The sequence below is a fragment of the Tauraco erythrolophus genome, chromosome 5 (genome assembly GCF_009769465.1).
Source record: "Tauraco erythrolophus isolate bTauEry1 chromosome 5, bTauEry1.pri, whole genome shotgun sequence".
Lineage (NCBI taxonomy): Eukaryota > Metazoa > Chordata > Aves > Musophagiformes > Musophagidae > Tauraco > Tauraco erythrolophus.
The window spans coordinates 34,849,706-34,875,315 of record NC_141469.1 but is presented as its reverse complement, the minus strand read 5'-3'; the positions used below and the strand labels follow the sequence as shown (position 1 = coordinate 34,875,315).

Here is a 25,610-nt window from a genome sequence, read left to right as displayed (position 1 = left end):
CCATGGGCAGGGAAACCCTCCACTACGCCAGGTTGCCCAAAGCCTCATCCAACCTGGCCTTGAACACTTCTAGGGATGGGGCATCTACAACTTCTCTGGGTAACCTCTTCCACTGCTCACAGTTTTTGTCTGAAGTATGCAGATGTCTTCCTGGGTGTCTTAGGAGGAAAGTGTCAATAAAATGTAAGCAGTTTTTTTTGAGAAAACTGCAGAAAGTATGCAACCAGTTCATCAAAAACTTCTACTCTGTCTCCCATTTGGAGAAATAGCTTTAAGTTTGGCAGTGGGATGTGCCTTCTTCCTTTTGCCCTTGAAAACCAGCTCAGATCTGGGTAAATCAGGGGACTCTCAGAATTTTGGTTCACATAGGCACAGCTGCAGAATTGTTAGAGGCTGGCAGATACGTTTCCTGGGGACTTCAAGCAGGAGCTAGGTTAGGCTATCGGAGCAGCATAATCTTTTGTTAAGACTGCTGTTCCTCCGTCAGGCACCATGGTAACACTCAACATCAGCCACTTGTCTCATTTTTTTCGGTTTTGGCAGCAAACATGACAACATGCTCCCTTACTTCCTAACTGCATCATGCCCAAAGCCTGCTCCATTCTATGCACTGAATGAGGTTGAGATCTTGATAAAAAAAAAAAAAATCACAGGAACCTGTCATTCAAGACTCTGGGTCAATGCCCAATGTATTAATTCTGATCTGAGCGCAGGGCTAAGCCGGGGAAGGGAATACATTTCCCTGTACTTTGTCCTCCACAATGGCATTGCCAGATGTTATCACAGAGACCATAACATCTGCATCGCTCCACAATATAAAACTAGCCCTTAAGTGGAGATGCAAAACCTAATAGTAGACTTATCAAATTAAAAGTCTGCAGATTTTCAGGCTGGATTTGCATTCAGTTTACCTGCCTGCGGCAAGTCAGGATTAACAGCTATGGCTTCGCTGTGGTGGAGCAATTTAACCTATGCTTGTTGTAAACTACCCCAGGAAAAATGTAATGACAGCAGGTTCAGACCATCGAGCTCAGTTTAATTCAGCCATCTGACTGGTCAGGCGACAGGTCTGCGGGCTGACTTCTGTCACTTATCTTTCATCTGGCAATCTGCTGTCAAATGAGTGATCATTTGGGACCTGCTACTGTTACATACACACTCTTCTGCTACCATGGGTCTAATTTTATAGTTATTGTACGATAAAATATTCTTTGTCTTCTTGACTCCCTTTTTGCCCTGAGGAGACTCAGAAAAAGCCAGTCTGATGGTAACCTGAAGTGTATGTGACAGCAGATAAGTGTCACAAGTACCTGAGAGTGCGATGTGTGGCTCTAGTTGGAGATGAGGGGTAAATTTCACACGTAGCTTCACAAAATTCAGTGCTACTCCTGTTACTATTTGGTTACTATCCCTAATGTTCATGGCAGGAGGAGATTCAGGGCTGACCAGCAAAAACGGTCCAGCACTGTGAGCAGATAGTGGACACACCATATGGAAAAAGTATTCCATCATTTTACTGCCAATATGATTTTTCTAGTTATGAGCAACATTTAATAGTAAGTTTCCATGAATTTTTATGAATATTCCCAGTTTAATTTCTTTCCGTTATCACTTAAATATTAAACAAAGGAAAGAATATTTGCATGATGTGGTATTTTAACTTCTGTTTTTACTTTGTGTAATTGCAGGACATGTCCATATCACCGACTTTAACATAGCAACCATAGTGAAAGGCTCAGAAAAAGCTTCTTCTATGGCTGGCACGAAACCCTATATGGGTAAGTTTTCAAGACCCTTAAAAAAATGTAAGAAAATACACACACTAATGTTGACTAAAGATATATTGAAAGGATTTTAAGTTGTGAAAGCCTACAATAAATGTGATCAACTTCTTTTTTTGAAAGTCTATATGTGTTAGCAATGGAAAACATTGGAGATGGAGGGATTGGGTAGGAGCTTGGTCTCCACACTGCTTCTAGTCAGGTTCTGGTTGGTTTTGTAAAGCAGATTCAGGAGAGTTTCAACTGTGTTACTCCCTGCAAACCCCCACATCTGGACACAAGAATATATTATTATATTTGCATCACTGTGGCTATGAACTAGCAGACAACATGTAATGTCAGTTTAAAAGTATCTAGGCAGATCCTTAATTGCTTTGCTATGCTGAGTTCCTCAAAAATGTGTCTGTTAGGATCCTATGTAACTATCCCTTAAGTGCCTGCTCTATGGCATTTAGGGGCATTTTATATGTTTTAATCACGTAATTTAAATGCACAGATAGATTGAAGTCTGGGAGAGTAAAATTCAGTTCACCTGTCCTCATGTGTTTGAAAGTTAAGCATCTTGGCTAAGTTAATAATTCAAACTTCCCTTGGTGTTGAAGGACAGAAGGCATCTCCTGAAAGTAATTTGTCCCACTAAAGTTAGGCGAGCTTCCATGACTAGAGAATAGGTGTGCTTTGTCCTATTTGTGGCTTCCTACACATCTGCTGTTTTAATTCTGCCTCTATAGGTAATTGTCATTGCTTGAGGAGGTGACTAGTTTAAGACTAAACATATTTGGGTTCTGGAAATCATACTGAGAGATATCGGTGTCTCCAAGACACTTTCTCTAGCAGACATGCTCAGAGCACATCTAACACCCGGGCAGTGGTAAAATATTTGTAAATGATTATATTCTGAAAATGTCACACAGAGAATCAAAGGCCACTGTGTTACCACACTTCTACACATTAGTATAAGAGCAAAAGCATTTGCCCAAGAAATAGGAATTAACACTTATGTCTTTCACAGCCCAAAGATCACGGTACCAACCTGCTCATGAAGCAGGCAGGTGTCTGCAGGATGCCTCCATATCAGCTGAGAGGCTGTGGCAGAGCAGTCCCAGGCACTGGAGCAGAGTAGTATTTTCAGATATGATGGGATTGCCATGAATCAACAGCTAGGAGGGGCTGAAGTCTGTTCTCCCTGAGCAACTTGGGCATAGCTGTCCTGTTTTGGCAGCTGATGGGATGCGATAGCATGCACATGGCCACACTGTGTCTCTTGGTCTCCTGACCAGTGCACTGACCTGATGCTGGTTAGCTTACTCTTATAAATGTAGCCAAAACAGACCAAGAAATGTTACGTAGTGCTGACTCAAGCATTTAAGTTATGCAGAGGAATGAGGTTTTAGATGAAAATTTTCTCAGCATTTCATATTGGTTAGCTCTAGGTCTGCTTAGATGAGATGGCTGACACTGCACAGGCATCAGATAAAGAACGTTAGGAGGCCAAGTCTGGGTACTGAGCTTGCCCTTGGGACCAGTATCTGAGTGTTTGATGTTGCACCACAGGTTCCCTATTCAGTGTGGTGAAAAGAGAGGAGAAGGGATGCTGCAACCTGACTTACATAAACAGCTTTAGTTTAAAGAGAACTTGCTTGAGCACTTTTGCCAAAATGTGTTGGTTTTATTTATGGAAAAAACACAAAACAACAAAAATTCAAGAAAAAAGCATTTTTTCTCTACAAGTATTTGTCTCTATAGATGAATAGCTGTACAACTGACATGTGAAGCTAATTACATTCACAGAAGTGCCCTTACATACATGGCAGCTGAAACGTTAGAGGATTTCAACATTTTTGATATGGTAGTTTTGCATTTCAGTGAAAAGCTTATGTCTCAGAGCTCATACATTCTGCTTAAACAGCTGCCTAGAATCTTCTAGTCACCATTGTCATTAGGTATGCAAATTCTTATTACACAGATTATTCACAAGTACCCTTAAAGAACAGTCATTTTGCAAGAGCTCCCTGCCCATGGCAGGGGGGTTGAAACTAGATGATCTTTGAGGTCCGTTCCAACCCTAACCATTCTATGATTCTATTATTCTATGATTCTATGAAATTCAGAATAGACATTTTCTATATTTAAATATGATGATGACAGCAGACATAACAATAGAATCGTTCCTGAGATTTAATTGGATAGTCAATTAAATGACTGTTTTGATGGCCTTAAATTTTTAATTTTGAAGTGGTTGCACAGTTTTACACTAGAAAGCATAATTATTATGAAAGCAGAAAAGAGCTGTGTACTTGCTTAGGGGTCAGTTAGCATTTTAGCATCTGTCTGTCAAAGTCTGAATGTGTGTAATGAAGAGATCATCTGGCAGCTAATGATCAGAAGCAGATTAGTTAAAACAGCTGTACGAAAATACGTGTGAGCATTCTTCAACTATTTTGCTGAGAGTTAACAGGAAACTTAGCATCCTTTGGAGCATCTTTCAGCCCATGCAAACATGCAAACCTGCACACATGTAGGTGGACCACCACCTACTTAGTTGTTAGTGATCTCTCTTGGCAGGCTTTTCTCACAACAAAAAAACTAGCTTTTCACAGCCAAAAGCATAAAAATCTGTAGTAAGTTCTAAGCACCATGATTTGGTATTTTAAGGATAAAATTATGAAAAATGACCTTATCTTTTTGGAATTCCTACCCTCCACCCTCACTCCAAGGAGGAGGAATAACTTGTTCTTTTCCAGGAGATGGTGCAAACAAAGGAAATGCTGAGATTCATCTTAGAAAACCTGCCTGTTCGATGTGGAGATGTTTGAGTCCAGTCCATCCTGCCTAAACTCCACTTATGTCCCTTTCCATTGTATTCTCCATTTGCTAGGAAATTCTGGAGTCCTTGTAGTTAGTAGGAAAATACTCATCTCTGGGATAGATACGTCCCTATAGCCTTATTGTTTTGCAATCATTCATCAGCTTAACATCATGGCAAATAATTTCTCTGACCTAAGTTCGGAGTGCTGTAGGCAGCTGAGCCTTATTGTCTTCCCAGGAAGCTAAAGGAGCTCCTAGAGGGTCCAGTGAGAGCCCAAGCTGACGCAAGGAAGGAGGTAAACTATAGACCTGGGGTGGAGAGAAGATGGGAACAAGATTTTAACTTTATGCACTGGCGAACTGCTGTCTTGGTTCACCTCATCTCAAAAAGCTGTTCTGCCCCTGAACCCTCCTCCCCACACATGAGGTTCCCCCCACAGACAACAATGTCACAGCAAGAAAGAGAACAAGAGAAAAACTCTCTTTCCCTTTATGAAGAGACTACAGCACCATCCACCAGCTTATTTTCTTTCAAGCGTGCCTTCCTCACCTCTTGGAAATGCAAAAATACTGCAAAAGCCACAAGTGCAGTCTTTGCTACTCAGAAAGAGTCAAAAAAGTCATCCTTGCTTTTATTTGGAGCTGTAAGAAAGCAGGAAAGCTTTTAGAGCTGTAAAAATACCCTGTTTCAGGTGAAAAGTGATGGGTGAGTATTCTCTGTGGCACAGCTTGGGCATTAAAGCTTCAGCAAACCTCAAATATCAAGAATTTGATAGATATGGCCAGACACTCATCGGTGCTCCTTTTTCCTCTAAGAGCATTGATTTAACTTCCTTTCTTCTTTTAGTTTATGCCTTTAATTTCGTGAAGAATCATATCTTTAGTGAAATACTACAAAAACTTTTCAGTCGCAGGGGTCAAATTAAGAAAGGTTTGAGTTGACTCTTGATAGTTATTTAAGTCTGTATGATTTCTGGCTTTAAGGCTGTATAGGGCTGTATCACAGACTTTCCATGTGGCTTTGCCCAAGCCATTTAGACAATGAGAAAAACAGAAAAAAAATACTTGGGGATGTTGGGTCTATGATTGCTTGTAAGCTTTCATTACCAGGAATTTAAACTATGCTTTAACCTCATTGTAACAAGACAAAATCACCTTCAAGTAACTTGCTGACCACCAGAACCAAGGAAATTTAGTTGTCCCTGTAAGACATGCTTTACGCTATGCTGTTTTTCATGACAATGAAGGTATGAGATGTGATAAAAGCTTTTTCTCCCTCTTGGAAGTTTATAAAGGTTTGCTCCCATGTGGATCCTGTTATGTTTAATGAGATATGAGGACACTCTCCAGTCTTTCTCTTAGTAGAGATACTTATAGGATTTTTCACTTCTTCCTACGGCCAATTTAAAGAAAGAAACAGAAAAATGTTATCTCTGAAGCCTCCATTCCTATTTGAAATCTGATTGAAATAGGCTGAGAAATTGCTAGGGAGCGATGTGCTCACATGCAGCATGACTGCATAAAACTGATATCCAGGACAAAACACAGTGAATTAATATTGTGTCATAAAAATGCACTAGCTGTTCTGATTAAGATATCTATCTTGTAATGCTAAGCATGGTGTGAGTCAGCTCCTACAGCCTTTGCTTAATCCCACTTCACATTAGCCTTTTTGCCCCTAAGTCTTTCTCAGCCCAAAATTTTCCCTGTTTATTTCCCTACTCATTAAATGGCTATGCAGAATGCAATGTATCTGAACCAAAACGTTTCTCCAGAAACCGGTAATTTCTCCACGTTCCCCCTTCCCATCTGATTCATTCAGACAAGTGAAATACTTGCCACACACAGGCAACTAAAACATGGACAATGGTGAATCCAAAATGAAAGAGACCAACAGCCAGATGGGATGAGTTACCTCCAGCTACTTCTGCAATTTTACTTCTCATAGTCATTGACCTGAAATGCTGAAGTGAAATCAAGCTCTTAGTGTTCAGGGATCTTCAGAGTTTCTGTCTCGTACTGTTCAGACAGCTGCAGCTGTGAAATACAACGTGTACCTTAAGCTGGTTTAGGAAATTTGTGTGTGTCATCTGTGCATGATTTTATCGTTACAAACTCACTGCTCAAACCTTTTACAACATCTGTGATTGAGAGTGTTGTCAAAGGTTTTATTGTATGAACAATTCACCGGTTTTCATGCTGTCATCCTGGGCTGGCAAGCAATGCAGAGCGTCCTCCAAGACCTAGCTGGCTTTGGGCAGGCAGGTCTGCTGCCAACAAACGAACACAAGCACTTGTGGGGAACCCTCCTCGCCCCTATCTCCACTGGGATGTGGACCAGGAATGCTAAGGTGACACAGGACACAGTCCCTGACCACCCCCTGTGCCTGGGGTATTCAGCTGTGGGTCTTTCTTCCTGCAGAAAGCTGTTCATCAAGCCTATTGTGTTTAAAGAAAAGTCTGTGTTTGCCTGGCTGGAAGCACCTGTGTAGGTGTTTGCTGTTTTCATAGAATCGTATAATCATTGAATGGTTTCAGTTGAAAGGGATCTTAAAGACCATCCAGTTCCAACCCCCCTGCCATGAGCAGGGACACCCTCCACTACACCAGGCTGCTCAAAGCCTCATCCAACCTGGCCTTCAACACCTCCAGGGATGGGACATCCACAACTTCTCTGGGCAACCTGTTCCAGTACCTCACCACCCTCAATGTAAAAAATTTCCTTCTTCTATCTAATCAAAATCTCCCTTCTTCCAGTTTAAAGCCATTGGCCCTTATCTCTACATACCCTTGTAAAAAATCCCTCTCCAGCTTTCCTGTAGACTCCCTTCAAGTACTGAAAGGCTGCAATAAGATCACCCTGGAGCCTTCTCTTCACCAGGCTGAACAGCTCCAACTCTATCAGCCTGTCTTCCCAGGAGAGGTGCTCCAGCCCTCAGATCATCTTTGTGGCCCTACATTGTTGCATCTTTATGTGCCAAAAAAAGGAGAAATATTTCTAATATTGGGCCTTTGTACAGGCTGCGAGAAATATGCTTGTGTCTCAGAGAATGTGCTCTGTGCTGGGCACCCATTTGTACTAAAGGCCCTCTGCCCCAGCAACAGGTTGTTCAGCTACAAAACAGGATGTTAAACATAAAAAAAACCCCTAACACATATCTAGAAAACATAACAGATGTTGTCTTTCGTTTATTCCTCACTCTGGTATAGTTTAAATGTATTTGAGTCCTACAGCACATGTTTTTTGCTCACTGAAATGTTTCCTTTTTGAATGATCAATTTCCATACATCTGTGTATCATTTGTGAGAGCTGTAAAAACTTCCCATTCACAGGTTATAAATTTTGGGGATTTGGGGTTTGTTTGGGATTTTTTTTCTGTTTCTGGCAGGAGGGTTAGGTAGAGTCTTCATGGTTTTCTGCAGGAGAGGTTGAAGTTACCTGTATAATGCACTGTGACTTTACTTCAGATCAAACCAATGAAATACATTTTATGATATAAATACACCTGACAAAAATCCAGAGCCAATAAAATCAACTGTAAATTAAGTGAAAAGTTTCAGTTACCTCTTCCTATCCTATGGGCTCGTTATCTCAAATTTCCACAGCTGCTTTCATAGGTTGCTGTCACAGTGAAGAATGGCCATATGCCTGAGATTATCAGGGGAGTGTGGATTTACAGAGGTCCACTGAACTTGTAAAATGAATGAGTCATCCATATTTATTAATTAATACTGTGTGGGAGTACTATTGGAGCCAGAAGAAAGCTAGTGGATGTCCTGACATCAACCTTACAGGTAAAGTAAAAATATCCTGTAGGGCTGAATTTGTTCCTGAGGTAGTTACGAGACAGCAGGGACAGATTTGGAGTTGGGTTTTCAAAGGTGTTCAGCCTCGGTCTTCCTTGCACTCATACTAAACAGTGCTCTGAAATTCAGTATTGTTTTGCAGCTTGTTGCTTTTCGAGTTAAGGCAGTGTTTAGGTTTTTAAAAATCCCACCCATTTCCTGCTAAGGGTTTGGCTGCCTGTTGACAGAGTTTCACTGGCGATGTCGCCACTTGCCCTTTTGATCCCAGGGAAACATCAGGATGCCAGCATGAGCAGGGAGGCTTCCGTTTGTTCTGATAAGCAAGAACTGAGAGCGGATACGTGAGGCTTTGAGATGCTGAAATAAATCCTGGCATACTGATGCGGTTTTCAGCTGGTGATAGGAGCACTGCAACTAGAGGATTAAGCGCTGGGCTACAAGCAGGTATTCAGGTTTTGGCTCTGCTATTAATGAGTAGCCACACAAGTAGCTGAAAAACCTTGGGAGATCAGGAAAGGAGTTAGTGTCTTCAGCTGCTTTTCACCTCTCTGTGCTGTCTGACCCCCTACTGTCCTATGAGATCTTCCAGCGAAACTGCTTATATAATCAGCTCTTTGACTATTTCAGTCAAAAGAAAAACCACACTGAATTCAAGTGCTAGTTTTGATCTGTTGTTTTATTTTTTATTATTTTTTTTTAACCTGCCTGAAATCTCCTGATCCGATACAGAGCTCCGCAGGCAGATCTGAGGGGGAAGAGAACTGCAGCAGAGGTGAGAGACAGGGCAACAAGCGAGGACTTCCAGTAGTCCAGCGAGGCATTTCTGTCCCCTGGATAACTCCTGCTCTTTGGTCCAGCCGTGCATCCCTCCCAGGTTTTTGCATGTGTAAACTGAGGCAAAGCTGTTTGCTAATGTGGTCAGGTGTCTGTCGGTGAGGAGGTTGCACCTGACAGCCCTTCCAATGTGCCAGGGGCACAGTCTGCCCTGAGACTCCCCAGTGATCCAGACCAGTTTGTTTTATGTACTGGGGTAGAACAGCTGCTGTCTATGCACTGAGCCGAACTTCCAAATAGCAAATGGGTATTTTTGAACTTAATTGCTTCGACAAGTTGCTAGAAAAACTGGCACTGCTCCCACAGTGAGTTTTTGGATGGAGTAAGGAAGGTGTTTCTGTATAATTTCATATTCAGTAGTAAGAGACCGTGACACGTTCATTGCTGCTGGGCTTTCTTTCAATGGGGCGAGCAACTCAAGGTCAATCCAGACGTTCAATCACTGAAGGCTTCTCTGTGCAAATGCAAGGGCAAGAACTTGCATCGCTTGATTCAGTGATTAAGGCAGGTTTTATGAGGACAGCACTCTGAGTAAGGGCAGGACAGGTCGTATAGCCATATGGCAAACCAATAAGGCATTCTAAATGCAGTGTCTATATGCAGGTAATGGTATCTAAAATATTTACTTTGATTGAATAATTGAATTAAATATGAGTATCGAAACTATTGAGGTGTATTATGTGAATAATGGTACAAAATCAGTTACGCTGCAGTAACAAGTCTACACCTCACACTAGAAAATTGCCAGCCCAGCATGGTTGAGGTTTAAGCAGCACTTTGCCTTATACAATAGAAGTTAGCAGACGGCTATTTTAAAGCTCTGAGTCAGAAAGCAGTGTGTTATAATTTAGACCCTTTTAGCACATGAGAAAGTAAACACTAGGAGGTAAATTGATAGTTTACTAAGTCCGCGTTTACGTTCAGAGAGAGGGAATTTGTTTTCTTTCATTTTGCTCTTAAAACAGCATCTCCTCTAAATAGAAGATCACTTGTCATCACTGTAGTTTGATTTCTGTTTTCTGTTTAAACCATGACCTAGAAGAGCTACCGACCTTTGAATTTACTTTTTAGAGAAAAGTGAAAATTAATATTTTCTCTTCACAATACTGAGAAAGCAGTTAATATTTCACTGAACGTCTCAGTCCAAGGTTCTCAGTCCAAGTCCCTGCCCAGAGAAGTTTTAGATGCCCCATCCCTGGAGGTGTTGAAGGCCAGGTTGGATGAGGCTTTGGGCAACCTGGTGTAGTGGAGGGTTTCCCTGCCCATGGCAGGGGGCTTGGAACTAGATGATCTTTGAGGTCCCTTCCAACCCAAACCATTCTATGATTCTATGATTCTTGGAATATTTTTTCCAAAATCAAGTTCATTTTTTTATCCAGCTCAGTCTGCCATCCATTAAGCCTGATTCAGCAAGCTGAAATTATGAATGTGTAATATACACCAAGTCATTCACACATTTAAAATTTGAAAAGGTCTGAGCTTTTAACAGCTTATCCTGTGCTAGTCAAGCAAAATATCATTTATGCTGTGTGCGTTGTATATATGTGTATATATCCATTTATATATGTGTGTGTATATGTATTCTTTTTTTGTTGTTTTTGCAAGATCAGGGACTAATATGAGGAAGGAGAATGATATCTGGCAGCCTGATATCATGCTGAACTTCAGTTAATGACACTGAAATGTATTTTCCTATCTATGCAGTCTCAGGTATTACAATAAAACCCATGCCACTGAGGTGTGTTTTGGTACCTGACTGGCAGAGTAGACTGCTTTGCAGCCCCTGGCATTCACCACAAACCTCTGATTTCCCTTACAGACATTTCCCTTACAGACATGCCCCTACACAGGGCATTTCGAAGGAGTTAATGACCTGCTCTCGTTGGCAGCGTTTAGCTATGCATGAACAATCAGCTCCTTACAGCTAATCGATCTCGCAAGACTCACTTGCAAGTTACTTCTTAAATATACTGATTTGTTAGTATGTAGTAAAGGCCACTTGAAGAATAATCTAATGCATTCATCTCACGGTGCTTTGCCTCTCACCAATTTTGTGAAGTTTCAAAGCAGCCTATGGAAGTTGGCAATCCTTCAGAGTAAGTAACAGCTCCGTAAGCTTCTTAATCAACACTCGGTAGTCTCCCGGGTAGTGGTAGGCAAGTACACCAGGCGCTCTTTGATTAGCTTCTTGCTAAGGAAATGAAACTTAAATCAGTTCATCAGAAAAAAAATGCCATATTGTGTTATTTAGAATTTGTATCAGAGCCCCTCCAAACTCTTCATTTTATGATTGTCTGATGAATTATCTTTATGATTGAACCAGTATGCTTGCTCCATCAAAAATAATAACAGCTATTATTTGTGCCAATCATTCTAAGTGATAGACCTCAAATAGACTATTTTATCATGGACAGCCTTTTCAAACTCACCATTGGGCACAAAATTAAAATGGCCTGAATTTCCGAATTTCAGAAACCTGGAGCATTTATAGTTTAGCTATGGAGTTAAGTGATACCTGTGAATACTCAGCAGATTTTTAGAAACTCTACTTCGAAGCATTTTATCACATGTGAAAAATGCTTTTTTACAGTAGGAAAAAATAGTGACAATTGGGTTCAGTGTTGTTTGCATTTACATTGGTAGTCTCTTTTATTTCAAGCTCATGAATCATATTGTTAGACACTGATAATTTTCCACAAATAGGCTACAGAATTACCAACCAGTTAAGCAAAATTTCAGCTTTGTACTTCATTTTTTCACAGATCTTTAGGGAAATATGCATTCAACATGAGATATATCCTGTACATCATTTACAGTGTAGATCATCTGACTTTTGTGACAATTGCAGTAGGTAGTTATATATATGAATAGATTTTCAGAAATTACTCCCTATTTCACAAAATTATTTGGAGCTCAAAGTATGGCTAAACCCACACAGGAAGCCACTGCTTCTGAGATGGATGCAGACTCTCCAGACTTGCTTTCATGTTCAATTCTTTTTAGCCATTCTCCAGAATGGTTTTACTTTAAAGCAAAATAACCCTTTATTTACTTCATTGGAATCTTCATCTTGGTACAGAAACAGTCTGCAATGATATGGTATTACTAGAAAGATATAGTGCAAAAGCATCAAAAGACAGAGCTCTGAAGAAGATTTATTTTGAGTTGGAAAAAAAACCTTAACTGGAAAAACGTATTAGGCACAAAGAAGGAATGCACTGAGGCACACAATGCACACAATGCAGTGTAAAGGTGGGTTCACGTTATGTCGTTTTTCATAAGAGCAAAGCAGATAAACAGTGAAAGCATGAAAGTATATTATTAAGAGAAAAATATAGATGTAGAAAAGAAAAAAATAATCTTAGGATTTTTAGCTTGGCAATTCGCAGCAGTTAAATATGTGCATTTACTCACTATCATACAAACCACAGAAATATTTCTGATTTTATTGCTTGCCCTGTTAAAAATAGCACAGATACCCCAGCTCGGAATGACATTAGTTTTGAAATGCTCTGTCTTTGTAGTTACCAAAGCCTTGCATGAGAGGTGGTGGATCACACCTCTGCCACACGTGAAGAGTAATTCCCCAGACCAAAAGACTGCATTACTTCTGAGACCAAACTTTCAGAAGTCCCTGTACTTTGAGTGACAGGTTTTCCTTCACTCTTTGAGAGCTGTGCTTCCACCATGCAAACTTCTGCTGCCTTCACTCTGACTGTATGTGACAGTAACTACAGCCCTTGGCCAAAAGAATCTGCAGGATCGGACTCAGTGTTAAAACCACATATTTTCCTGAAAAGCCTTTGTGCAGTAGAACTTGCTGGAGGAAAAATCTGAAACTCCAATTCTTACATGCACTTTCTCACTTTTGTTCACGTGAATGAACTTTTCCAGGCAGAATCCTTGCATTTAGGTAGATGCACAAGGGTAAAAGAGGTAAGCATTCTTCTCATCCGGAATCTGTTATGATAAGAGAGGATGTGTGCAGAAAGGGTGCACACAGCAGAGCTGTTGCCCTTGTTCCAAGCTGCCAAGCTCAAATCTTACCATCCTTTGGAAGGATCTACCCTCAGCAGACTGCAGGATGGCTGTCCAAGCTGTACCTGAGATCAAATTCAAATTTTAAAAGATTACAGACAGTCTATTTCAATAACAAGTTTTAACTTTCCTTTTATTTTTTTATTTGCTTTTATCCTAGACAGTTTACACTCAGAATTGTTTCTTCTGGCATAGTTATTTCTCACAGCAAAACCTAATGGTATGTTCTGTATTTCACAGCTCTAGTTCTTTAGAGCTTGACTAACCCCATCACCTGGAGGTTTCTGCTTTCTTTTTGTAAAATTGTGCTCTGTTTCTGAATGAGCAGCCAAACCCCAGAAAGCAGCCACACAAGCTGGAGGCTTTCATTTGCACCTAATGTCTCAGTTCAAAAAGGCTTTTAGAGACATGAAGCACAAGGTTAGTGTGAGATTCGTATTTAACAACCTTACCAAAATTGGGGAAGGTCTTTTGCCTTCAGTAGGGTTGAGATTTCACCCTGACAAAAAACCTGTAAAGCATATCGCACATTCTGTCAGTCCCTCCTCATCTTGCAAAGTGGGTGCCTACAGCCACTTCACTGGAGCTGACTGAATGCAGAGAGGCAATCTGGCTGGACTGCAAATAGTGCTGCTAAAACAGGGGAAAAGTGGCTATCTGCTTTAAAAATCAGGAGCCTAACCTAAGGATGCCATCAGCTTATGGTGAGAAAACAGGGTTTCAAATCACTAGGGCCAGTGGGCCAAAGAAAGCATTTTCTGTTGATCTACCTAATGTGGGATGAGTTGACCTTGCAGCTTTTAGAACAAGCCAATAAAATAAATGTGGGTAACTCTCATTGAATTAGCAAAACAGCTGCACCATTCTGTGAATGTTGTAGGTTACATCAATAAAGTACTTTCTTCTCTACCTCACAGAAATCAGATAGTGATCCGCCACATTATTACAATGTTAAAGCTATAAAAGAAAGAGTGAAACCAATATTATACCTATATAGCTCAGTAAAAAGGCCAAAAAGGCTATTTTCTGTAATGAGATATCATATATCATCTAGGCACGGTGTGCAAAAACCTTAACAAATGTGGATAAATAAAGCAAACCTTCACTACAAGGTGCCTCCGGTGACATTCAAAATATGACATTGGTGCCCAATGAGCAATTTATGTGCATTGATCCACCCAAGTAACACAAAAATCCTGCCTACCCTCTTAGCATCTATCTGTGATAGACCGCACACATGTAAGTTGTAACTACACAGATTCCCATCGGCACGAAAACAAGATCTGAAGTACTTCTGAAGATGTAGCATGCTAAGTGAACCTATATTGTCTGGAGGTGAGACAGAGCTAACTCAGTGCGATGTGTTTTATGGCATTGTTGATTTATGCCATACTGGATCACAGCACAAGCTTATCTATGCCGAAAATGCACTGGTCAGCTATTCTCCAAACACACGTATTCCAGAAAAAAGGTTTATTTAGATGTCCGCAGTTCTACCAAACTTATTTAGAGATGGTCCTGCTGGGCAAAGAGTATAGGACAACTTTCATTTGTTCATTCATTGTTTTTTATTTTACGGATTAGGGTTTTGCCGTATCAAATCCATGGATGCCAAAATCTTCTATTAGGTTTGGTTCTTCAAGAGTTTCTGATGTCAGGTCTGGAGGTGTAAATTGTTAGGATGCCATCCATAATGCAAAGACTGAAAAAACTTCCCTGAAAGGAATGCCTTTCCTTTAATTAAAGGTGCTACTTTAAATGCCATACATAGTCAAATGCCAACCTGCCAGTCAGAAGTAAGTGTGACCAGATCACGTTATTCATTGCAGTATGCCCATTAGAAAGTGATGCGATGGTAATCAGGTGGTAATGCAGTACATTAGACTCAGTCTCATGGACCAAAATGGCTCACATGGTGATTTCAATCTAGCATGATGTTACGGTTGGTGGTAGTGTTTCAAAAATCCGCAGGGAAAGTGTTGCTTTCACAAAGTGTACTGAGATTCTGCTGTAAAATAATTAGAAAAGCCTGATTGACTTCTCATTTCATTTCATATCCTCTCTTATTTATGTATGATTTTCTGAAGAAGCTACAGTGGCATTATTTAGAATGTTTTTCTTGCTAAAATCAGCCAACTGGATCCTTATTTTGAAAAGATCTTTTTTTTTTCCACTAGGAACGTTATTTTTATGTAATTCATTACTTTATTGACGGTGTGATTATTTCCAGTCATGACAGAGTTTCTCACAGCATACAATCAGTGTCAGGATTTGCATTTAATCCTGTGTTGAGTACCTTTAAATTCTGCCTGATTGATCCTATCAAGAATAAGGCTGAGATTTACTATGTTCAACACCTCCATTAATCACAAAGAATCGCCTTGCAGACATTTGTCCCATAAAATGTTTGCACCACCCTAAATATTCTGAATCATACTTTAGTTCAGGAATTCCCCTCCTATTACTTGTTTTTATTTACATATACATAAAACTTAAATGGACGAGGTAATAATTAACATACAAAATTATTGACTTCTGAAAATCCCTGACCAGTGAAGGTCATTTGTTGCCAGCAAACCAAGGCACTGAAACTGCATTCTAAAAATGCTACACTAACAAACGTATTTAAATCCAGTTAATTGTGTCCTTATTCATTTTTCAGCTGTCAACATTAATGATCCATAGTCTAACCTTAATATAATGCTTTTTGCTTGATTTGATTTATCGTTTTAGCTCCGGAAGTGTTCCAGGCCTTTATGGATGGAGGTCCAGGATACTCGTACCCAGTAGACTGGTGGTCACTAGGAATTACAGCATATGAATTACTGAGGGGTTGGGTAAGAATGATGGAATTTGTTGTTATTTATCACATTGACTAACAGAAGTCTCAGAGTTTGCAGTGCCCCTGAGTGCACCCTTCATGATAAAACTTGAGTGGATGAGGCTACGGTTCAAGTCAGGAGTCCTTTCCTGGGTCTTTCACAGCTGGAAACATTCTTGGGAAAGTTTCTCCCCATTTTCAATTACATTATGAATGTTTGCCTGTTTGGCTAAGGAAAGGCCTAATGTTTTAATGGCTTCTCCACAATGCTGAATTGGAAACAATGGGGTTTTTTTTCAAATAAAAATTCAGCTACTTCAGGCTTTATTATATCTTTGATTCTCTTGGCTAATACCTTAAGAGAGCTAATGTAATACCCTAAGATGCTTGGCACAACTACAGAAAATGCTTATCTGCCAGTGCACTTGTTACTTATCTAATCAATTATGTGAATAAGCTTAATGAAAAGTCTTCCTGAGTATGGTCAAATATCACAGAAATAATGGAATTTTTTTTCCATTTTGGTTCAAAGGATTGAAGTTGGTTGCTTGAATATATGCTATTCCCTATGGAAAACAGTAATTCAGATAATATTTCAAAATAATGACGTAGCTAAAGTAGCTGGGGTTTTTTGAATTTTTTGTTCCTATTTTGGAAAGAGAATCTATTGCATTGCAGGATGCTGTGTTTAAGGAAGGAGCAGTATTCGTTATGATATGACATTAACACAGTATCGCTACCCTGTCCTGCTGGGCACTTTGTAATGTGAGACAACCCATCCCACAAAGATCTCAGTTTCATGTAGGATGATAGACAAAGGAAATTAAAAATAAAGAACAATTATTATTCCCATTTGTAGACAGAAAACTACACTTCAGGGTGTCTGCATGTTGTTACTTCAACCAGAAGCTACATTTTTCAAAGGCCTAGGAGTTGGGAAATCTATTTTGTATTTTCATAGAAATGGCAAAGGTTGTGCTCCTAACATAAAAATCTCTCCCATGCTAAATCTCAGTCTCTGCTCTCAAAGCATAGGAGCATTAAAAGTTTTCTAAAAGAAAAAAAAGTCTTCACAATTTTTTTCTGTCATTATTCTCAAAAATTACTGAGTTTTAAGCTGATACTCTTCCCAGGATGGAAAATTTTAACTTGAACTTTTTAAGTCTGGCAGTGACAAGCATAATACAATCTCAACCCTAGTCACAGATGGTAGTACTAACTGCACATATAATAAATTAAAATAACATCCTACTGGTTTTATATAAATCCTTTCACAACGAGTGTCTCCAAGAAAGCAGCACAATCAATGATTGTGTAAGGAAAGCTGAACTCCCAAGACTAATCACAAAATGTATCTAGTCACTTTAATAAATTAAAATTATATAGAATGGTATCCATTTGCCAGGATCCGTACAGTCTTTTCTGAATAAGTCTGTCTGCCTACAGACAAAGCAAAGCTGAGACTAAATCAACTTTTTTTTTAAATAAAGCATTGCCATCTGTTCATGCTCCAGTCAACCAAACCAGCTGCTTGTTTTCCCCTGAAGAGCAGCTCTTGCCCACCCAGCAAGGCAGAGGGTGACTTGGCAGCCCTCACCTTTGTATGGACTAGGAAAAGGTGTATTTTTTTCCTGACCTGTATTTCTAAATTTTTCTAGTCTAGGAAAGGCCTAAACTGACAGGAGTGATGACGAGAGAAGTAGCGATGGGTTGAGGAAACACGCTCAACCCAAGGCAGGTTGCTGTCTGCAACAACCGCGAGCTTCAAAGCTCCATCTGCTGCAGCAACTCTGTGCAGATGGCTGCAAAGAAGCAGCTTGCGCCTACAAGGCTGCAAGCAAAACCTGCAGGCAGGCAGTCCCCTCCTCCTCCACGCTTCCACAGCACTTCGTTTAGCGGTGAGAAGAGAGCCCCATGGCCACAGAGCAGAGGAGTGGGCGCTAGGCGCAGCCCACCCCTCTGCTGCGGCAGCCCTGGGGGAAGAGGAGGGTGTTGCACTGGGCAGAGCCACCCGAAGACACGACCTTCTGCAGTCGGACCATGGTCCATGCTAGTGCATGGGGAAGGCAGGAGGGAAGGAAGGAAGGAGCATTAGAAATGAGGAGCATTAAAAATTTTCAATCATTAGGTGATTGGGGTGATCAGTAGCCTTCCAGTACCTAAAGGGGCCTGCAAGAAAGCTGGAGAGGGACTTTTGACAAGCGTGTGTAGTGATAGGACAAGGGGTAATTACTTTAGATGGAAAGAGGGTAGATTTCGATTAGACACAAGGAAGAAATTTTTTACTCAGAGGGTGGTGAAACACAGGAACAGGTTGCCCAGAGGAGTTGTGGATGCCCCATACCTTGAGGTGTTCAAGGCCAGGTTGGATGAGGCTTTGAGCAGCCTGGTCTAGTGGAAGGTGTCCCTGCCTGTGGCAGGGGGGGTTAGAGCTAGATGATCTTTAAGGTCCCTTCCAACCCAAACCATTCTATGATTCTATGATTTTCCGCCTCTGAGCTGTGCATAGCATATGACACCGCCTGCCTGAATTCAAGAGGAGCTAAGTAAAAATGAGTTGCTTCTTTTTCAGCTGGAGTTTTGTTTTTATTTGCCTCTACTGTTATCAGATGAAAGAGTCCTCAGAGGAGGCTCAGGGTGCTCAAGGCATTGCAGCCATTCTCCTGCCTTCCTCTCTACTGCCAGGCGGCCAACACAATACTCTGCTGGAAACAGGGCTGTGGCTACAGGAGTAGGTTGCATCCAGTACAGAGTTGTCTGGACCATTTTTTGGTTATCCACAGTAGCACTAGCGTTTCTCAATATGTTGCAGGCACGTTTTTCTCCTTAGCCAATTGCTAGTAAAAGACCTAACAACCAAAAGAGTAAATTTCTGAAGCTTTGCACCAAATGTTGATCTTTTCCCAAAGTCCATGAAATTAAACTGCATGACACAAACCACGACACGTCAATCTGTTCCTTAGCTATAGACAACTGCCAAAATATTATAACTGTTTATACTGTGCCCTCAAGAAAGGTAAGGTGAAAGGAAGAGGTAGTAGGTGGCATTCTTGAACTCTGACTTTCACTGTGATGTGAACAATTTACAAAGAATTTTGGTAAAACATCATGAGCAAAAGCAAACCAGATTTTTTTCCTTTTTCACAAAATAAAACAGAAGAGATCTGACCCTCAAGTGGATTAAATAGCTGAAAAACATGAGACACATAGGTGTGAAAGAACTCAAAAGACCAAACTTATAATGGCCATTTCTTTGAGTATTTATAGTTCGAATTAACAAAGAACAACACTAAAAATCTTTGCAAATCTCAAAAAATCAGGTAAGACTGCAGAATGCTAACAAACTTTAAAATAAGGTAAGTTTTCTAAATATTTTTCCAGTGAGGAAAAAGGCATGTGCAGAAACATCTTTGACAGAAAACTTCCTTATTTTTATTCTCACTTTTACTTCTTTCAAAAATTCATTATTCCTTAAAGTTGTTATTTTTAGAGCTAAATCACTATTTCCAACAATTGGTGTAAATTCTGGGTCAATGATAATATTGGTCACATCATTATATCAAGTCTAAATCAGCAGTAGGTTACTTCTTGACAACAGACAGAACGTTAACCTTTCATTTATAATAGCTGTTTCATGGCAGCATTACCACAGGTAGAGAAAAGCATATGACAGACTGTTTCAAATGATAATTTTGAACCTGATTCAAGAAAATTACATATTCAGAGCATGCATTTAAGTCCTGTTGAATTCATATGGACATGATATAACTAAATGACAACAGACTAACTGAATGTGAATCAAAGCAAAAAGATTTAAGCAATCCTTGGATTTATTTTTAGACCATCCCAGTGCCTTGGAATGGACTTCATTTCATACACATGTTCAAAGTTAAACGTGCACGAATATTCTCAAAATAAGAATATTTTCTGGGCCTTTATGAAGAGTGGCTCTAATTCACTATTAGATTACATAAATAACACCCAGAAATATTCTTATAATCTTGTGCCAGTACACACTAGCAAAATTCAAGGGATGATTCAGTTCTTAGTGAAGGCAATGTGCATGTGCCCTTTGCTGTTGAGGATATTGTCTCAGAAGGTAACTCTATGTTGTCTATGAATTATATTCATCAATTTGCACATTGCTGCTATGATGACATTTGGCTGCAGATCTCACATCACATATCACATATTTGTCACCTGCTGGGTGCAACTTAATTCACAAGCAATCCACACTCTATTCTTGTCTAAAAAAATACATCAACATAGGGTATCATTCTAACAACTTGCTTCATAAAGTCCTTAAAAAATATGTGCGCAATAATTAATAGGAATATAAATTATATATAGTACTTTCCTTTCCAAATACTATATGTAATAAAAGATAAATCACAGTGATCTTCATGAACGAAGCACTGTGAAGCCTGGGACTTTCTCACCTACAGAAGAATTTAGGCACTACAAACACAGGAAGTCTGTATAATCCGTAGGTCCATGTAATGAGTTAATTTTAGATTTCAAAAACGGCGAAGGAGAAGGATTGAGATTTGGAGTCTATGTTTTTACTGTGGTTCTTACACAGATTTTTGTAAGCATTTTTTAATTTCTCTGTCTACTACTCAGTAAACTCAGGATCACAAAGTTCTCTTCAGCCGCTACTTTTCCATTTTGTCGGTTTAGATCACTAGAATATTTTAGTACTACAGGAGAAAAATAGTAAATTATCCACATTTCACATAGAATGCCCCAGGAACAAAATTATTCAGCCATCTCATTTGAACTGATGCTTCTTTTCATGAGATAAAAATTTGCAGAGGAAGAGCATCTGTGAGTAATTGCATTCATTAGAACCAAAGAAAAGCACACACACAAAGAAGGACTAGCCTCAAAATTGTTATAACATGTTTTGCTGTTTTAGATATTTGTAGTATAAACAGTACTGAGCTCAGGAAAATGTGAATTGTCTGCACTCTTTTAGCCCTTCTTGCTGACTTGATATTGATTTAACTTTATCACAGAGGCCTTATGAAATTCATTCAGCCACTCCCATTGATGAGATACTCAACATGTTCAAGATAGAAAGAGTTCACTACTCATCTGCATGGTGCAAGGGCATGATAGCGCTACTGAAAAAGGTAAGAAAGCACAAACACCTTCTGTCCTCTCTTCTCTCCTCTTCCAGAAGCCCTTCCAACAGTGCAGATGCATCAGGCAAGCACACACATTAGGTAGCCAAAATTCCAAGGGTAAGAAAGCAGTGCTTATTCCTAGACTTTTCTGAATGTGAGTGGTGCAGTATTTTCTCTTGAGAAGCTGGATTATTCTTAGGCTTAGACTCAGGCTTTTAATGGCCTCAAAGAAATAGAAATCTAGTACTTTACTTTAAAACTGATTCACTAGTGATAGCAAAACTTTGGGGACCAATAATCCCCACTCTATGCCCTGGCCCCATTCTCTCCAATCCTGGTGGTACATGCTGGAAAGGGAAGGAAGGACCACTCTGCCCTCTGAATTTCTGCCACAGTTTCCAGCCAGGATGCTTGGAAATGAAAAGGGCTGTATCTCCCAGTCCCATGTTGCTATAGTTGCAATAACAAAAGTCGAGCCACTTTGCTGTAAATGTCAGTAAGCTACAAGACAGCGCTCTTTCTGAATGCATCACGGCCCTTGAACTCGCCTTTTTCCTAAAATCCCAGTTGTTTGCTTGGTTTAATTTTCTGGCCATGCTGCAAAGATCATCTGTCTCTTTTAGGTATTTCAGATCAGCAGGACTGATATTTGAGCAGGAAATATTTGTGAATGTGTGAATAGAGCAATAGAAGATCAATTTCCTTTGCAGCAATGCGCAACCTATTTTTGATAGATGGAGCAATGAGGTGGTTAATTTTAATTGCTGCCAGGATGCTCAGTGTAACTATATCTTCCAATAAATTAAAGATGAAATGCAAATTGTTGGGTGGCATTGAACTGTGATGTTTCATGTCATTTGGACTCTTGTGTATTTGTAAACAGACTTTCGTTACTAATACACATACTAATATACTTCATGCCTGCAACAGCCATCTGGTGGCAATTAAACTAGATTCATATCCTATGAGTTATTACTTTTATTTTGTTAGCTTGGGACTTCTAGGAGTTGTTAGAGGATTCTCTAGCCATTTTCTTACTCTAAATTGTGTATCATACAATTAATGTGTAGGATACATTTACTCTTTTAGATGGCACCCAATCCCTTAGAAAATGCCTTTTGCTTCATCACAGCTGCTCACAAAGGACCCAGAGTGCCGACTTTCAAGTCTTGCAGACATCCAAAGCTCCCCATACCTAGCTGATGTCAACTGGGATGCTGTTCTAGAGAAAGCTGTGACCCCAGGCTTTGTTCCTAACGTAAGTCGATATTCCAGGTGAAATGTGTTTTCAAATTCTGACTTTAATTATCATTGCTGTTTTACTTGTTTACACTTGCATTTAGTGCTTGTCAGTGATTTACTTCTCACAGATGTCTTACGTTGGATTCTGCTTTCATTTACGCGGTCGTAGCTAAGAGAAAATTTGGCCCATTTTGTTAGATCACAACAAAACCTAATTAACTTTGGTTCACTTTTTGTTGTCTTTCAAATAAAAAAAACCCCAACATTTTCTAGACTTTGCATTTCAGCTGTTAGAGCAAATGATTGTCACAGTTAACTCTGAGCCAAAGAATACTGAGAAGATTATTGCTGCTCAGAAAGTTAGGCATCTGAACAACATTCACAAGAATTTCTAACATCCCAGTGTGCTGTTCCTTTTTCACTTTTGAAATACTCTTTCAAAAGACTGACCTATTTCCTTTATGACAGTTTCGTACACTAAAACATTCAGATTCTGTGAGGGAATCTGGTGGTTTCTTTTTTTTCTGTGGTCCCATTTTGTGGGTGTTTTCAGGACATTTCTGTTTTGATCATTTATAAATTGAATGGATTAGAGGGCCGTGCATAAAGAGCAATGACTGTTGTGGCATCATGTTCCTCCACTTTGTTCAGTGTTGTGGTTTAACCCCATCTGGCAACTCAGCCCCACCCAGCCCCTCACTTATGCTCCCCCCATGGGATGGGAGAGAGAATTGGAAAGGTAAAAGTGAGAAAACTCATGGGCTGAGACAAAGGCAGTTTAATAAGTAAAGCAAAAGCCACACACACAAGCAAAGCAAAACAAGGAATTCATTCACTACTTCCCATGGGCAGGCAGGTGTTCAGCCATCTCCAGGACAGCAGGGCTCCATCACATGTAATGGTGACTTGGGAAGACAAATGCCATCACTCCGAATGTCGCCTCCATCCTTCTTCTTACCCCAGCTTTATATGCTGAGCGTGAGGTCATATGGTTTGGAATGTCCCTTTGGTCAGTTGGGGTCAGCTGTCCCCAGTGTCCCCTCCCAACTACTCATGATCCCCCCTCCCCAGCCTCCTCACTGATAGGGTGGGGTGAGAAGCAGACAAGGCCCTGGCTCTGTGGGAGCACTGCTCAGCAGTAACAAAAACATCCCTGTGCTATCAACACTGTTTCCAGCACAAATCCAAAACACAGCCCCATCCTAGCTACTGAATAACTCCATCCCAGCCCAAACCAGCACATTCAGTCACGTTGCGTTAAACAATACATTTGTAGCATACTAAGGATTGTTTATATATTTTAATACAACTGTGAATACAGATGAGAAAGGAGAAATAGCAGACCCTATCCTCATCCAGGTGCACATTAGACATCTTGCTAGATCTGATGGGGACAGACCTGCAGAAGCTGAGGGAGAGAGGATATTGCCTGATGGAGCAAAAGCAGCCAGGTGGGTTGTCAAGACAACACTGGCAGTGTTTGCTGTGCTTCTTGACATCTGACCAGACCCTTTCCTGGAAGCTACATCCTGCAGGAAAAGAAAGCTGTGAATGGGCAGGAAGGGCTTTCCTTGGGGAAAGGAAGGTATACAGGAGGTAACTAGCACAACAGGTGATGAGAAAGACAGGAGTTCACCAGGAGTGACATTCCTTCTTTTCGCATTTTAACTTAATGGTGGTGCAAGGTAAAAGCTTGGGAGGTGAATGTTATATCTGTCAAATCAAGGCCAGGACTCCTTCCCTCTTACTCAATGTGCCTGCAGCTGGAATAGCTGCTCTGTCATGCCAGACCCTGCCCCTACACTCTTTCAGGTTGCCACCCTAAGCAAAGCACAGCAGAAGGGAGTTCCTCCACAGCCTGGTGGACCGTAAACCCCATTCTCCATGGTGGCATGGATCTACAAGAAGAATGAAGACTGCTATTACTTTTTTTTTTTTCATGTTATAACTGCCCTCTGAGATATCAGAGGCGGGGATTGACTCCTTCTCAGACAAAACTCAACAGATTATTTAGACCTCCAGCTCCTACCTGAAAGTTTAATTCACAACTGTCAGGGTGCAAGAAATGTCACAACCCTACTTTGTATTTTGAAAAAGAGATCCAGTTCCCCATACCCAAAAGTACATCACACACAGGGATCCAGGAGAGTCCCAGATTCTTCAAAGCCCAATTGTACATAAGTACATGTCTTAGGGCTTAAAGTCAAGAAAGGGGACTTCAACTTGGTTCAAGAAAATCTGCTACTGAAAAGCAATTGTGATACCTCTGTCTCTGATACTGCTCTATTAGCCAAGTGACCATTGTGGCTGATGTTAACAGTGGTGAACAGGATGGAAACTGTGAAAAGAGGAAGTTCTCCTGTAATACTTTGAACTATCTGCCAATAGACATGTGTCCAAAGACAGCTGTGCTTATCACATTTAGACTCACTTCATTCATATTCTGGAAGGAATTTATTTTTAGAAGACATTACAGAAATAAGACTTAAGGGAGTTAATTTGCTCAAAGAAAATTGTGATGTTAAAGACACACAGAGAGAAAAGGATTCAAATCCTAAGATATCTTGACATTTTCATTTTCCTTGTGTTGCAATTGAAGAAGAATTACAAGAAGGAAAACCATAATGCCAGTAAAAGCTAACAGCCAAAATAATCCAGAAACTCAAAGATTATGGCTGGTTCCCACTTGTTGCTGGAAAAAAAATATTCTATATTTAGAAGGAAATAGAAGTAAAAGTTTACCTTTCTCTACTCAGACGAATCTGAAAGTCCCATTACAAGCTCTACCAGACACTTCATGACAGAGACTGATATTGTGGGGCTTGTTCCATCTGGCCAATCAGATGTGGTAGGAAAAACAGTGAGAAGGTGAGAGGCAAAACATGGTTCCTAGCACAACATTGCTATATGTAGTAAACTTTGCAATTTCAGGAAACCAAGTTTGGCCAGGTATTTTCCAAGAACTTTTCATTGTTGCCCCAGTAAAACCTTCACTGATTACCTCGGGCCACACAACAAAATATTTCTTGGATTTCAGGCTTTGGGTGTGAGAGGGAATTGAGGTCAACTTACACTGTGATCTGGGGAGAGTTCTGTAACTACAGAATTGTATAAGTTTTCGATAGCTTGCCGTTACTGTCAGGAGCTTGC

At 40.2% G+C, this 25,610-nt stretch overlaps 1 protein-coding gene across 2 annotated transcripts in view; it reads left to right on the top strand.

Moving 5' to 3' along the window:
• Positions 1–25,610, top strand: part of STK32B (serine/threonine kinase 32B) — a 189,760-nt gene that overhangs the window by 138,903 nt on the left and 25,247 nt on the right. The window contains exons 6-9 of one of the 2 annotated variants that reach the window (XM_086611681.1): positions 1,689–1,778; positions 16,002–16,105; positions 21,108–21,224; positions 22,351–22,476. In XM_086611681.1, coding sequence (XP_086467807.1) covers positions 1,689–1,778; positions 16,002–16,105; positions 21,108–21,224; positions 22,351–22,476 — 437 coding nt within the window. The remainder of the gene's footprint in view (positions 1–1,688; positions 1,779–16,001; positions 16,106–21,107; positions 21,225–22,350; positions 22,477–25,610) is intronic. The other variant, XM_086611682.1, reaches the window with a different exon arrangement.